The sequence below is a fragment of the Plectropomus leopardus genome, chromosome 7 (genome assembly GCF_008729295.1).
Source record: "Plectropomus leopardus isolate mb chromosome 7, YSFRI_Pleo_2.0, whole genome shotgun sequence".
NCBI classification, from domain to species: domain Eukaryota; kingdom Metazoa; phylum Chordata; class Actinopteri; order Perciformes; family Serranidae; genus Plectropomus; species Plectropomus leopardus.
Genome location: NC_056469.1, coordinates 26465491 through 26481717, shown reverse-complemented (window position 1 = coordinate 26481717; position 16227 = coordinate 26465491). Strand labels below are relative to the sequence as shown.

Below are 16227 nucleotides of genomic sequence, written 5' to 3'. Positions count from 1 at the left end.
ACGATACCTTGTTCATGAATTTTGTAAAAAAAAAACAAAAAACATTTACCTCAAAAGTATTTACAATCATACAACACCCTGCTTTTAGACGCTCAATTCAAAACAAGAATAGAATAACTTTATTGTTGGTATGTGAGCAAGCATACAACAAAATAGCAAATTCTCGGTGGTGCACAAAATACATTAATAAATTAAGAATTATTTATAAAATAGTCACTACGTAAAAAGAAAGAAGGAAATGGAAACCAGAATAAAAATAATAGATTTCTATGAAGACCAAAAAAATGAAAGTTGGCTTTAAAGAAAGGAGAGAGAGCTTCATCAGAAAAGTATGAAATGAGAAGGAGAAAAAATATATATTTTTTAAACTGTATAATTGTTGTAAATATTTATATTTCTTTTTAAAATTTTAGCACTTTTTTCAGGTAATTTTATGTTTCTGTTCTGTTAACCCCACCCCCCAGTTTCAGGTAATCTTGCTAATTTTTGGGACATTTCCTGTTGCTGTTGCTCATTGCCTTCTTTCCATGTTTCTGAAAGAAATCAGGCCAAATTGCTCAGGTTTTAAAGGGTTAAAGAGCAGAGGGGTGGCTTTGGGTCTCAAGGACACAGACCGACTTCACTATAAAACATCCATGACACAGACAGGAAATGTGTTTCTTGACAGACACAGTGTCACGGTAGTCCTAAATTAGACCAGGCACCTGTATGTGACACCTATTCTTACCACTAGGACCCCCCGTTGCTTCTTTTTGACCACAATCTTCCCTAAAACAGCGGTCAGGACCGTGCTAGTTGTTGTACCCTCAGTGCTGCAGCAGCGGGAGCCTGTCGCTAAGCAACCGCCCCTCCTTCCCAGCATCAGCACCACGACGGTGTGCGCGCGCTCTGCCGCATCTTCAAGTTGCCTGCACGTCCTTGCGTGCCTTGTCATCACGCAGGGGCAGGTTTCGGTTTGCAAACACGATACAGTCCTTCTCAAGAGCCGCGGAGCTGCACCGAGGAGCAGCGGAGGAGAGGGAGGGGCCAAATATCCGAAAAAAATACAAACTCGGATGGATTTAAACATGTTATCCCGGACATAGGTAGGCTACAAGATATGTTGTCATGTGCATGTGACGTCTGGTGGGAGGCAGTGAGGTAAGGATACATACATACACACACACACACGAACACACGGGCTGAGCGGGATGCCCGCGTGACTGCAGGGAGGAAAGAGGTGGCGGAGAAGGAGGAGGAGGAGGAGGGGGGTTTAGTTGCGTGTGTGGACCACCGCAAAACCCCCGAGTTGTCAAAGATCGAAATCCACGAGGAAAGATTAAAATGACTGCTATTTTTGGTGCAGTTTGAAAATCGGTGGAGGATATTTATTTCCGGTCGAGGTAATTAGTTCCCGAACGAGCCGATGTGATCTTGGGAGGGGGGTTGATCTCCACACCGACTTCTTTCTTTGGCCGTGACAGGATGAGGAGAAGGTCGCGGGAGGGGAGCGCACATGTTCGGATGTTGCTCCTCCTGATTGGACACACGGACTGAGCGGCTCGTGTCATCGCTGCTGGAGGGGTGAGACAAGGAGCTGTTTGGGACGCTTTAAAATCTGCGGCCTGCTCTGGTCTCCAGTTACCGCAATGCCACTGGCGAGAGGAGGGAGAGGTGGAAGGCAGAAGATGGAGAGGAGGGAGCAGCAAAAAGCCAATAACAATGACATACAGCTGCAATAATAAAGCTCCGTCTGTGTCATTTTAAGACTGCACTAGTGGCCTGTGAACTGCATGGGATGAAACACACACTGTATTGACTCATGCTATCTCAGTATCATGGCTGAAACGTCATATGAGGTGAGTACGGTGGCTGCGAGTGTGTAGTGGCTGCTCAATTCTCAACTTTCTGCTGACAAAGTTCTTGGACTCACTTACTGGACTACAGTGCGCACCATGGGGCATTGCGCAGAACCTATGGCACCTGCCAGTGGAGAGCTTGGTGCATAATTGTGACAGAGTGGAGCTCTGAAGCCAGCATTTATGTCTCTCCTCTTCTGCTCGCCCCCACTTCTACCCACACAACCAAACTTTGTTCTATGAGCCCAGTGTAAGCGTGAAAGCCGCCTCCTCCGCACACACCGACGAGCCTGACATGCCTTCGCCGTCAGATTCCAGCAGCGTGGCTTCAGCCTCAGGGTCTCGAGGCTGGTCGGACAGCCGCAGGGGGATGTCGGGCCGAGGGCCTGGTGGGGCTCGGCTGCTCCTGTACCTGGGGCTGTGCCACCTGGGCCTGGGGGCCATGGTCCTGGCCTTCTCCTTCACCAGCATGGCCTTCACCTCCTCAGCCCGTGTGAGGCAGTCCTGTCCTTTCTGGGCTGGCTTCTTTGTAAGTGTAAATCTGACTGAAAACATATCATTTTAAGAACCTATCTGCAGATATTTGGGGTTTTTCTGATGCATGTGGTGTTTGTTTGCAGGTGGTGGCTTCAGGGATAGTTGGAATAATCTCATGGAGGAGACCACTGACCCTTGTGGTATGTATATTTCCATCTTATTTCTTAGCTATAGGTGTAAAACCATGTGTCATGAAGCTATGCTGGATTACCAAACCAGTAAAGAGAACCTGAGGGCCCCAGATCCACAGGGGCCCAGAAGACCGTAGGTGTTGCCTGGGGATATGCAGCACTAAGCTACGATATATAACAGTGTTTCTCAATCAGCGGTCCTTGAGGGGGTCCTTAGAAGAATGGGGGATTGTTGTTTTTCACGATTTAAAGGTCTGGTGTGTAGGATTTATTGACATCTAGCGGTGAGGTTGCAGAGCTGAAACTTCCCCTGTACTACTGCCGAATAAAGGCCAGATAAGAGTTGAGGTAGAATTAAACAGGAGATTAGAGGCGGAAACATGTTAGAAAAAAACAACAACAAAATAAATTATTATTAAATAATTAATGATGATGATAATAATAAGCAGGATCAACACAGCATAAAAAGACACGTTAAAAGATAAAATGAAAAGACAAAAAAAAGTCTCTGATTCTGCGAGCCTTATCTCCTCAAGCAGGTCGTTCCAAAGCCGAGGGGCCCTGACGGCAAAGACACAGTCACCTTGAGATTTACGCCTTTTTTGGTTTGTCCTTTCTTGGCTAATGTAGAAACTCCATAGGAGAGGACCTGCTCCATATGTAAATACAAACTGCTTATACTAAAGTAACAAAAAAATGATTATTTTCAGGTGATTATAGACTATAATATTCCATATCTGCCAATAGATGACCCTAAATCCTGCACATTGAACCTTTAATTTATCATAGAAGAGAGTAATGTGAAGAGTGACTATAGTGACCAAAGTGACTATTCTGATCACAGGTTTCACTTTCTCCCCAGTTATCTCCTCAAATACAGTTGACAACTTTAGAATTGTGGTCTTAACAACCAAAACCTTTAAGATGGAGGTCCCTGAAGCAAAACTGCATTAAATGGGGCTCTGTGATCAGACGTGTATCTATTAAGACATGAAAAGGGTTGAAAGCCATTACAATAACCTGCAGTGACAGGTTCACAGGTCCCTTCAGTGGCTGTTTGAGGAGCGTTTAGTCATATCACGATCTTCATCAGCAGTTAGCATTGTCATGGTAAATTTTTCATCTGAGCATTTTAATGACTTTTCATTCATGTCGTCTAAATAGGTGAAGTTCAGAGTTTATTCTTGGCTTTGGTAACAGCAGTTTACTAGTGTTGTGTTGTGAAATGTTTCTGTATCTTTACATTAAAAATACTGTTTTATTCTGAGCCTTTATACATTCTCGTGTTTCATTCACAGCCCCAGTTTGGGGTGGGTTGATTCAGGGACTCCACCGATCAGCAGACCCAAACAGAATTTGCGGATTTGTTTGTTGTTATATTGTTGCTGTTGTTTGTTTGTTTTTTTTACGGTTTTCAGCAGTAATCCAAAACTAAAATCTGCAAAATTAAAAAGTATTTTTGCTTGCAGTGTGATAGATAACATTCATGCAAGAGTCCAGTGTGTCTGATTTAGTGGTATCTTACTGGCGAGGTTGCAGAACTGAAACTTCTCCCGTGTGCCATGCGTGTAGGAGAACTACAGTGGCTGATGCAAAAATATGTAAATGACCCTATATAAAGCCAGTGTTTGGTTTGTCCACTCTGGGTTACTGTAGAACAACATGGTAGACTCCATCAAAGAAGACCCGTTCGATATGTAGATATACCCAGCTCGTTCTAAGGCAATGAAAACACCACAATTCTTTTTTTCAGGTGATTATAAATGAATGAAAATATAGTTATGAATGATACATGCACAGTGCACCTTCTGCAAAAAGATCCCCCTAAATCCTACACACTGGACCTTTAAGATAACTTTTTTTTTTTTTTTTTTTTGAATCTGCAGAAAGGTGTCGTCATACTTCTGCGGGCACAGATTCTGTGTGGGCCTGCTCATTGGTTCCTCCTCTCTGGCTTAAGTTTTGTTTATCAGTGAGATCACGTGGCATGGTCTTTGGTTTGAAGAATAAAACTCTGCACACTCTCATCCCTCCGTGGCACAAATTTTGACACTCTGCTTCAAATCCAAAACACACTCTGTGTTTTCCCCCGCAGGTGTCACTGTTCATGCTGCTGTCTGCAGTGTGTGTGATCCTCAGCCTGGCCGGCTCGATGCTCTCCTGTCAGAACGCACAGATGGTCAAGTCCATGCTCACCTGCCAGGTACACAACATTTTGCAAGTGTTTTCTTCTGCCTCATGCTGAAATGCCCTTCTAGCCAGATGCATTGGGAACGTGTCAGGAATAATTGGAAATATGTTTTTAGTGTGCAATTCAGTCTTCACACCAATCCTCTGTGTATGGGAATGTGTGTAGGTGGAGAATGGTGTGTGCGTGTGCTGTGCGCCCACTCACTCCTGCTCCATCACAGAGGAGGAGACCCTGGTGCTCTACCTGAACGCAGACTGTCACTCAGTCAGGCATCAGCTGAAGGTGGGTAGGATGTGTCATTTTATCACCTAAACTCAACATTGAAGGATAGCTGAACACATTTTTAAGTTTGTCTTAAAATAATAGTCAGGCGGACACATGAATATTGAAACAGTTTTGTTAACTGTGCCTTATTATTTCCACTCGCCTTTAAAGTATGTAAAGTGATGGGAGCTGGAAATTAAATTAAATCCCACCACTGCCAAGCGTCAGTAAATTGTTGGCATTGGCAGGTAAAATCTTTAAGTCATTCATCACTTTGACACAAAGGGAAAACACACAACAGAAATACAAATTTAGCACAGATGACATTGGGCTTTATAGAGCGAGGCTATACATTTAAAAATGTGCTCACAACTGCTATATGAAAGCAACACATTGAGCCATGGAGCATTTTTTGTTTCGATTGTCAAAGCTGATAATATTATGTTGAATGTAATTCTATGTAATTCTAACTCTACATAACAGAGCAAGGTTTCTCCGTACCGAGCTGAATATTCTCTGTATGAACTGAAATGTATTGAAAGTTGTTTTTGCACGTAGGTGGACTCATTCAACTATGCATATGCATGTGTACAGTACCATCCCAAACCAAAAAATAGGGCTCCTCTCGAAGCTACAGTGTAATTTTTACAAGGGATGCACAATTGGTATCAGCAGATATCAGCTTTAAAATGAACCAAAATGAACATTTCTGACAATATGACACACTAATAAGATGGCACTTTAATTTTACAACTTTTTTGGAATTTTAAAGGTTTGTTTTTGTTACATGAGGATAAATATGGCATGTTTTACATGTAACCCAGGTTAAAGTAGTTTTATTGTTTTCCCAGTGAATGTGTGAATTTTGCAAAGCCGTGTATTTTATGTCTGCGTGTGGCACCAGGAGGCCATCAGGATAAGAGTAATGTGTTAATTCTACTACATGAAAAATATATGTGCATATATCATTATCAGCAATCAGTCAAAATGAATTCGAAAATATCTGTAAATCTTAATCCAATATCATGCATGCCTAACTTGAACACTGGAATTTACCATTTATTTAATGTTTTTTGGTGTAAATATTTTAAACATTTAAGGAGATCATTGTTTACATTAAATTACGTGAGGCTGCAGCTTACAAATCAGCCGAGTATCTTCCAAATTTAGTGTTGATACAAATTTCCCTTTTTGATATCATCCGTCCACTGCAGCACAATGGAGAAATGCAAAGTCAGACTTGAAAAATTGTGAACCTGTCTTATAAATATGACATATTCTTGCCAGTAAAATGCCTTTATGTTGTCAGATGCTGATTTTCTGAATGCGTCTTTCTCTAAAGGATCTTTTGTTCAGTGCGTGCGGTCTCAGCATTCTCTCCACCATCATCTGTACTCTGTCCACTGTGACGTGCAGCATCCACATATTCTCTCTGGACCTTGTGCACCTGGTGAGTACAGACAGTACAGCACATTTTACTTCAAACACACCAGCTGTTTTTCCAATAAATGACAAATACTCAGCAATAAACACAGCTGCATATTTGAGATCTGACTTTGCACAACTGCTGTTGCCCATTTCATAGATCTACTATTAATATTTATGTGAAATTTAAAGTATAAATGTACAGTTTTGATGTGTTTCCCGTTCTCCCTGCCTAGCTGGCCCCACATCGCTCTCGTTCAGTCAACCCAGAATGCACCACTCCTCAGGATGCCTTCCTGACCAATATCATGGATTTTGAGGAGTTTGTCCCACCCATCCCTCCACCTCCGTACTATCCTCCTGAGTACACCTGCAGCTCTGAAACAGACGCTCAGAGGTACGCTTACTCAGTATTATTTTACATCACTTGTGCACAATATTAAGTCTAGCACATGATTAGAAAATAATTGTTTGGGAGGAATTCAAGTGGAGAAAAAAGGATAAACACCTGTTAAGAATATTATTGGTGGCCTGTAAGAAATCTCTAACCAAGAAACGGCTGAAAAAAGAAACACCCAGTGTTGACAAATGGATTAATGTAATATACAGTATTTATGTAATGGAGAGAATTTCTTTTAATTGAGAAACCAGAAGGATACATTTATTGAAAACTGGAAAAAAAAATGGATGGTGTACACTTCAAGATTCAGACCTGACTTTGTGTGAATAATTCCCAGAAACACATTGTAGTGTAATTAGTAGCCACCCACAGTTTACGTGTGTATATCTTGATGCAATACTGTTCTCTACAGAGTGTAATTTTTTGTTTGTCTCTCTATTTATTTTTCAACCTTATTTTATTTTATATGTTTTATTTTCTTAATCCTCCCCATTTTATATTATTTTATTATATTTTTTAATCTTTATCTTTTTATTTACTTATTTTCTTTATTTGTTTATTTTTTATTTTTACACGATTGAAATGTCTTCATGTTCATTTGGTTGTCTATTTTGTTTTTGTACGTTTACATAAACCAATAAAATAATTAAAATAATTACAAAAAAAAAGAAAAGAAAGAAATGATTGTTTATATATATTTTTGTGTTACCATGCAGCATCACCTATAATGGCTCCATGGAGAGCCCTGTTCCTCTCTACCCCACTGACTGCCCCCCTCCTTATGAGGCTGTGATGGGACAAAGAGCTGCAAGCCAGGTAAGTGTGTGTGTGTATGTATCTGTGTGTGTGGGTGTGTATCTGCATGTGTGTGATGTCAAATGCTGATCCCTTTCTATTTTGACTGTCCAGGCCACAGTGTTTGACCCCCACGGCACTGAGCTGTCTGGAGACAGAGGGACTTCAACAGCCTTCAGTGGAGAAGGTGAGAAGAGTTTTGAAATGTCAACAGTGTTCTGAGAGGTAATTTGGGGATTTGTAGATGTTTTGAGGCTCTGTATCAGAATCAGGGAGTGTATATTTTTAAGTGGAGAAACACTTTTTTGCTTTTGCTTTAACTTATCATCTGAAGTATATTGAATCATGACATCATCACTTATTAAATTGGTTTCAAATATATATATATATATATTCTCCCTTTAACAGAAAATAAGCCCTGGCAGTGTGGGTAATAACTTCACATATTTTTTTTGAATGGTGTAGATTCATTGTCAAGAAGGTAGAAGACCAAAAATAGCCTTTTACATATGAATGTCCCAATTGTTACATTTACGGGTGGATTTGTAATAAATCCCTTTGAGTGAAAATGTGGCTTTTTCCACTTTAATTGACTATTATTGTTTAAACAAGATCTGTATTTAAGCAACCTTTCATAATAAAAGAGGACTTTTCTTTATTAGTGTCCATGGACAGTGGATCTCTGCTGATGTCAGAGATTGTGGACATCCCTGATGACTCCTCTCCATCTGAGGACTCCTGTCTCATGGAGGTCGGCCTGAGGACCCACGGGGACAGGGCCAACAGGAACGCTGGTGAGGGAGGAGACGGAGGAGAAAGTGGGGAGTACATCAGTTTTCGTGGTCCTCCGTCTCAGACGCCAGAGAGTCCTCTGGCAGGAGGACCGAGAGCCAGACGCTTCCTGAGAGGAGAGAGGTCCAATTCGTGCTCTTCACCCAGCACAGCAACCACCACATACAGGTGAGGACAAACACACACACACACAGACAAACCTGGAAACCTAGTCCAAATTAAAAGCCCAGTCCCTTTTACTTACCAGATGTGGCGACACATTTTGAAAATTAAAGGTCTGTCTCAATTAGAGGCTCAGTCTGGCTGCCATGCAGTTCATTTACAGAGGTTCTTTGGATTAATAAAACCTGGTTGTTGGCTACCTGCTGGAGATAAACTTAGCTGCTTAGATCACACACACAATATGTATATGTGTGATGTTATGTTTCAACTTTTGTCAACATGGACATGCTAACACACATTGTTCGCTTGCTATGATTCTTTACAATTAAACATTCAGTTCACTGAAACCATGAGCACCAAAGAGGACAGTAATATCAACACAGTAAACAAAAGAGATGCAAAAAAGAGATCAGTAGATATAGAAGGTTTTTTTAAGTCCAGTGAACTATATTCATAATTATATATTTTAAATTATTTTGCTTTTTTTATTATTAAGCTTTTTTTACCCAGGTCAGTTCTTGCTAACTTTTTTTGTTTTTTGGGGGGGGCAAATTTTCAGATAGTTTTCTCGCTAACTTCTAGGACATTGCTTCTTTTGTTGCTAATTACATTCTTCCCATGTTTTTAAATAAGATAAAGCCAATTTACACACGTCTCAGAAAGTAAATGATAAAATAAATGATTTGATTGTGTTTCCGATCTTTGCTGAGCATCAGTTTTGGGTAAAAGGAAATAAAAGCCTGTCCCATATAGATGCCCGTCCCAAATATAAGCCTATTGAGTTCAGTGATTTAAGCAAATAATACCCCAGGCTATTAATTGAAGTTTTACAGTATTTTAATAATTTAAGTGTGCAACAGTTGATGGTGTTATTTTGTGCTCTCCTGTTTTGTCCCGCAGGTCTCCAGTACTGCGTCGCCAGGCTATGCTAGCTAGTAGTTGTTCCCAGCTGGAAGCAATAGGAAAATCTGCCTCTTCACAGCAAACCTCCGTCGCAGAGTTTCGAGTTCGCCCCTCCACTCCAACACACCAAGGAGGTGCACCAACCTCCTGTGCTCCTCCCATTTCATCCTCCTCAGCTGCCAGTGAGCAGAGTGGTGATCAGGGTAATGGGCCACCCCTCCCAGGTCAACCGCTGTACCTTCGACGAAGGGCTGGGAAGAATGAAAAGGATGGAGAGGGTGTCAGAAGGAATAGTGAGGCGCTCCTTCGTCTTGTGAGGTCACACAGTGAGCCAGGCCTCGGCTCCTCCACTGATACAGGTAGGTCCGACACAAAAAAGAGGCTAGGCTCTAGGGATAGAGATCAGTATGTATTTGTGAGTAATTGTACCTGAAATAAAATCAAACTAAATTGTGGAGTGCCTCAAGGCTCTATGCTTAGGCCTCTCTTATTTTTAATCTTTATAAATGAATTTGCATGGATATCTGAAACTGCATTTCCCATCCTCTTTGCTGATGATATTAATACTTTCCTATCAACAGCAAACTTTGGTTCCTTTATCAGAGAAGCCAATCATATCCTATCATATACTTGAAATGGTTTAGAATGAACAAGCTATCTCTAAATGTCAAAAAATCCAATTTTAAAATTTTTAGAAACAAAAACAAAAGATATCGAAAGGAAGATGCTAAACAATACTGAAATCAATCAAGTCATCTCAGCTGAATTCTTAGTCATATTAGTAGATGAACAGCTGTCCTGGAAAGACCACACTGAGTTTGTGTGTAAAAAAAAAAAAACAAAACTATGAAGTATTCTGGTAACATCATAAAACTTGGCTCAGTAGTTAATCAATCATGTCAACTAACTCTTTACTTTAGTTTAATGTATCCGTACATATCGTACTGTAATATCGTTTGGGCCAGTACATATCCTTCTTCCCTGTAAAAACGTATTTTAGTCCACAAGGAATTTGTCCGATTGGCAACTATGTCAAAACGCTGGGAATCATCAGCTCCTCTGTTCAAGAAATTAAATCTGCTGTCCATTTTAAATATCAGTATTTACCAAACAAATGTTTTTATGTATAAATGTATTTTCCAAAAGCACAGCTTAACAAATGTATTTCATAACTTCTTTTTAATGATCTCTGATGTTCATTAATATCCAAAAAAACAAGCAGAGGACATTTATCTTGCCTATTATTGAACAACTCTCAGACAACATGCTTTGAAATACAGAGGACCACTACTGTGGAATACCAGTCCTCACTTTATGAAATCCATCATTATTTTATTTTATTATTATCATAACTACTTTTTTGTTTGTTATATTGTCATGTTAGGGAGAGAATTTCCATTATAGATTGTTAATTTTAGAGGGGAGGTTTTCAAAATAAGACCCATCAGGGTTTCCTAACCTCTCCTGCACAATTCTTGTTGTGTTTGCTATTATCTACTTGTTTTTATCAAATCTTGTGTGCTAATAATTTTAATTAACTAATTACATTTAAAATAGGATTACATCTTTTACAACAACCCATCCAATAATCTATAACTTTTGCTTCTATTTCCTCTTCTCTAGTTGACTTTGGCTCTGGAGGCAGCAAAGTATCTATAGACACGGGTAAGAGCTTCTATCTGCAAGAATTTAAGATGTTTAAGATGATGTCTAAAGCACAAGGCATCCTGGCTTTGTTGCATGTCATCACTGCTTCTCTTCCTCTATCTTTTTTCACATTCGACTGTCTAATTTAAGGCACAAAATGTTTACAAGAAAACATTTCTAAGCTGTTTAGATAAGATATAACTGAACACATTTGCATCTAATGGCTGTCATTTATCTCTTAGACACAAGTACACATTGAAACACACATTTCTGTCCCTGTGTGCATGTGATTTATGAAACTCTCCCACAACATCTAAATTAGCAGTGATTTGATTACAGATTGATAAATTAGATTCCGCTGTAGAAACAATAATGTGCTTCACTAGTTCCTCGTTTATCTGTGACACATCCTGATTTATGAATGTTGCGATTGTTGTCCAATCAAAAGGTTTATGTGGCAAAGTAATGGACATACCATGGAAATATTTCCAGTGGTTAATGGGCTTTATTGAAGGAAATTGTACTGCATGGATGATGCTATTTTGTGGGCTGACACAGAAGTGGGAACCCTGATTCCTTCGTCAAAAAGCCAGTGGGATTTTTTCACTAGATTTTGGATTATTGCAGAAAATAAGATCTGAGGCAAACAAACAGTTATGATACTAACACATTTTGTTCAGCAAAATAATCTCCAAAAATGAGCAACACTCCTATGATTTTTGACGAGTAAATGCAATCATCAGAAGTAAAAAGCTAATGTTAGGATATAAACAAACTACGCTATGGTCGAATGACTTGCATCACCACTACAACTAGCCCGCAAAGCCACATTTGGCTTCCGACGTTCTAGTTGTTAGTAACCACCATTTTTTAAGACAAATAAAAGCTTCAAAACTGATCATTTATTTTATGTTGTAGTGCTAGCACCTTTTAAGCTTATTTTAACCACAGATCTCACTGCAGGTATCAAACCAGAAACCCATTCAAAAAAACCTATTGACTTAAAGACTAGGGAACCTGAGCTGCAGAACTAACTAATTTCTGCATTTTAGGACATATTCCTGCACAAATCTATATGAACCTGCATGTTTGAAAGTTTAAGTTAAATCATTTGCACTTTTTATGGAAGATTTTATAGTTTTATTGCATATTACAGTTCAATACAAAATAATATGGTCTTATTTTTTTGCAGAGCATGAGGATAATGTGGTGTGTTTTATTATACACAGTAAATGCAATACAGCTAATATACAGCAAATACAGTGTACTTCTTTGGGGGGAAAAAGCTACACATTTCCCAGAAATGTATCTCACAGCTGACAGGGATAGAATCAATAAATGCTGATCAGATGTAGCACTTCTGGCCCATTTGCTGCTTCCTGCTTATACCCAGAGTGTCCGTTTATTCTGAAATATTTTGTCAGGCCTTAGCATTAGCTCTTGTGTATGTTGGTGCCAAATAATGTCAGAGGGGTAGTGATTCTGCTATTAAATGTCGGTTACTTTCTTGTTTCCCCTCTTTTATTTAGTAAGGAAGTTCAGTTTAGTGTTTCCTTTTTGGGTAGTTTATTCAGTATTTGATTTTATTTCTAGTCAGGCTTGATTGGTGGATTCTTATTTGGGCCATGGTTCTCCCTGAAGTTCAGTGTAATAATAAAAACAAAAATAAAGTTTATATGTTATTTAATGTATAGCATTTTTCAAAACCGGAATTAAAATGTGCTTTATTTATAAAACACAACAATAAAAAAAACAAGTAATAACTAATAACTTAACTAACCTGGCAGGCAGAAGTAAAAAAAATGAGGAATAATCTTAAGAACAATTAATAATTTAAAGATAAAACTGCAAGTAAAAATGTAAAAACAAAGGGTGGATTTCATCTTAAATAGAGCGGAGCAAGACTTAAGTGCAGTGTCAACAGTTAGAAACAGTGTAAATTAATAATAATTTAAAAAAAAGCTTAAAATTTAAAGGCGAAATTATTGGAAAACTTTCCTTAAAGATAACTCTTCAAAAGGGATTTCGAAGGAGATACTGACGTAGTAACCAGATTGTTTGACAGCTGAGGAGCCTCAGCAACAAATGTTAAGCCTCCTTTATCCCTCAAGTGTAAATCAACAGGTTCCTGTTGGAGGATCCAAGGTTGTGCACTGGTTAGTTTGGGAACAGCAATTCACAAAGGGATTTAAAACTAAAATGATCTTAAAATCAATCTTTAAACAAAGAGGCAGCTATTGCAAGGTCCTTAAAATGCATCAATGTCTTCTTGGTTTTAAGAAGCTTGATTTTAGGCTTCTGTATATGTAAGGGATGAGAAAATCTGCTAAAAGACTTTTATTTTACTCCCCTGGACCAGTATTTTGTTGTAACAGTAACTCTATTTCTGATCCTATCTGTCACAGGTCCGTCCTCTGAGGCGTGTCTGCTGCCCCGCACCTCTTTGCCTCCTGCTGCAGCTCTGCCGAGGAAAGGCAGCGTGAAATCAGCAGCCACAGGAGTGCAGGTCCCCTCCAAACCTCCCCCCACCTCTCCACTGCGTTTACCTAAAGACTGTCACCGTTCCCTCGGAGACCTTAAGGTTGGTCTGAAAATAGTTGATACAGAAGCCATAAAAAACTCTTCAAGGACCCATTATAACAATTAGTGACCATTCACACGATACAGCACAAACAGAGCTAACAATTAATTTCATGACACGCACAACAAAATTCCAAGACTTTCCTGAAACTTTCAGTTATTTTTACTAATTCCACAACTTTTCCAGGTCTGGGAAATGAGACTGTAAAATACCATGACTTTTTAAAGTTTTACATAACTGTGAGAACCCTGACTGCTGTTTGAATGTCTTCTCTCCCGTCACTTTTTCTTCAGGTGACTCGGGGTCTGGTTGCTCGCTTCCTGCAGCGCTCCAAACGCAACCTGTCGCCCTCCTCCGAGCATGCTGGGAGCACAGGGCAGGGACCTAAAAGGAGGAGTGGAGTTGAGGGCACTGCCACCAACCACCTGCCCTTGGAACAAGTATGAAACCCTATCAAACTTCACCACATCAGAATAATTCAGTGCTTCTGAGTAAAGTCATCTCCTCTTTGTCTAAATCTGTGCTCTAAAAACTCCCCTGCAGGTGTTTCTGACCCCTTGGAACGCCACCCGAGGACATCACACCCATCACCCCCATCGCCGTGGACACCACCATTCCCATAGTGACAGTCGACACAACCGGCACCACAGCGGTCGCGTGCCAGAGGGGATCCACCTGCGCAGCTGTGGAGATTTAAGCTCCTCGTCCTCCTTGTCACTACGTCGGTTAGTGACACCTCATCCACCGCATGGGTCATCGGGAGCGCTCTACTCGGAGTCTGCGCTGTGAGGAGGGTGAAGGAGGAGGAAGATAGGAGGCACACGAGTAGACATGGTGGTATGGAGGATTAGAGGAAGTAAGGCAGGTTGATGAAAAGGAGGCACTGTAGTGGAGATATCTGTCTTCCCTCCTTCTCCTCTTTGTCATCTCTGTTTCCTGAAGCCAACTGTGCAAATGGCCTTATTCAGTGGTGCTCTTTATCACTCTGAACATCAGCCCAGAGCTCACACGACTCCACTGTTCAACATCAGTGATCACTAGATGCTTATTCTGGGCAGAAAAAAAAAAAAAATCAGAGACAACCAACCAGAAGCACCTTTTTCTGCTGTATTCTCCACTTCACCTCTAAAAGAAAACACCTGGAAACATAAGACTGGAGACAGAACTCAGCTAGCGTTCATGCTACAACAACAACTCACATGTACATTCAGTCTATTACATATTTATGGGTTGCAATATGCTTCTGGCCCTTTTGTACATTGCTATTCATCCACAGGATCGCTCAGGTGAAGTGATCACAAAAACCCTTATTTTGTCTTCCATTAATAAAGAAAAAAAGCATCTAAATAAACATAGTTAGCTGATAACAATGTAAGATAAACAAATGAGGTTGCACACAAGGACAAATGCTCTTAACCGAGATGCTAATTTTGTCTTTTTCTTTTTGCAATTCCCACTTTCACCATGTTTTTTCACTTCCACACTGGCCTTTGAGAAAAAAAAAAAAAAAAAAAAAAGACAGCCAGCATTTTTAACACTGACATTAATGCACGCCACAGACACATGCTCAGCCTTTGAAACGTAATCTCTGTGGGTGGCCCCCTGGACGCAGTGGTTTGATTTGCATATGTGCATGTTTTGCTACAGCCTTTCCAAGTACAGCAGGAACCTTGTGCATTTGATCCTGACCGTCTGTGTAACTAAATAACATGTCCTCCGAATGTCTTTATCTGCATGTTTTTGACAATGCTTCTTACTTTTTTTCCTCTTGCACCCAAGACCTATGATAGTAGCCATTTGAAATGTGTTTGTGTTTATAAGTAGCTGAAGGCGAAGGTCGGAGATGCGCACTGCTCCCAAAGTTTTCTGCCAGATGGCTCCAAACAGGCCTCTGCATCCTAATTTGATTTTGATAGGGTCTGAGTATGTTTCAAGTTCACACGTGTAGTTGTGACATTGGCTTTAAGATATGAGGTTTAAATTGCACTCTGACTCTAATGACATGAAGAGTCTTTTGCAATAAATGTACGGACAAATTTGATATGCAGTTGGGTGTCATGGGTGGTAAATCAAAAAAAAAAAAAGAAACTTTGGACTGCTGATGCTGAGCAAACGATGGGCCTGGCAGCTCTGAAGTATAAATATTAATGTCAGACTGGAGTTTTATTCTTTGGAAAGTCTTTTTGGTGTGTTCACTAAGTGATGATATTGACTCCATATCAGCAAAAGGCACATTTTGGATACAGTCATATGTATGTACCTAATTTTAATAATGTACACGCATACACACTTTGCCTGCACATGGAAAACAGGCACACCCATACACTCCCTTATTGTTAAGGCACTGAGCTGTATTTCTACCTCCTGTCTTGCATAAAACATTATTTATTTGAAGAAATGTATATCTGTATGGCAGGCTTAACAGGATAGAGCCTTGAAACCTGAATAATAAATGTATCTAAATATGACACCTATTCCAGATTTTAAATGCAGTGTCAATGGCAAAACTTTCAATGCAAGTTATGTATTTGAAAATATGAAATAAATGATAGACATCAAAT

At 39.9% G+C, this 16227-nt stretch overlaps 1 protein-coding gene across 1 annotated transcript; it reads left to right on the top strand.

Moving 5' to 3' along the window:
* Positions 1-1292: 1292 nt before the first annotated feature.
* On the top strand, positions 1293-16207 carry fam189b (family with sequence similarity 189 member B). Its single transcript, XM_042489122.1, has 14 exons — positions 1293-2367; positions 2459-2515; positions 4602-4709; positions 4863-4979; positions 6304-6411; positions 6623-6783; positions 7503-7602; positions 7696-7768; positions 8244-8541; positions 9436-9797; positions 11062-11103; positions 13491-13666; positions 13960-14106; positions 14210-16207. Exons 1-14 carry the CDS (start codon positions 2134-2136, stop codon positions 14453-14455), a joined length of 2229 nt encoding a protein of 742 aa, XP_042345056.1. The 5' UTR covers positions 1293-2133; the 3' UTR covers positions 14456-16207.
* The last annotated feature ends 20 nt before the right edge of the window (positions 16208-16227 follow it).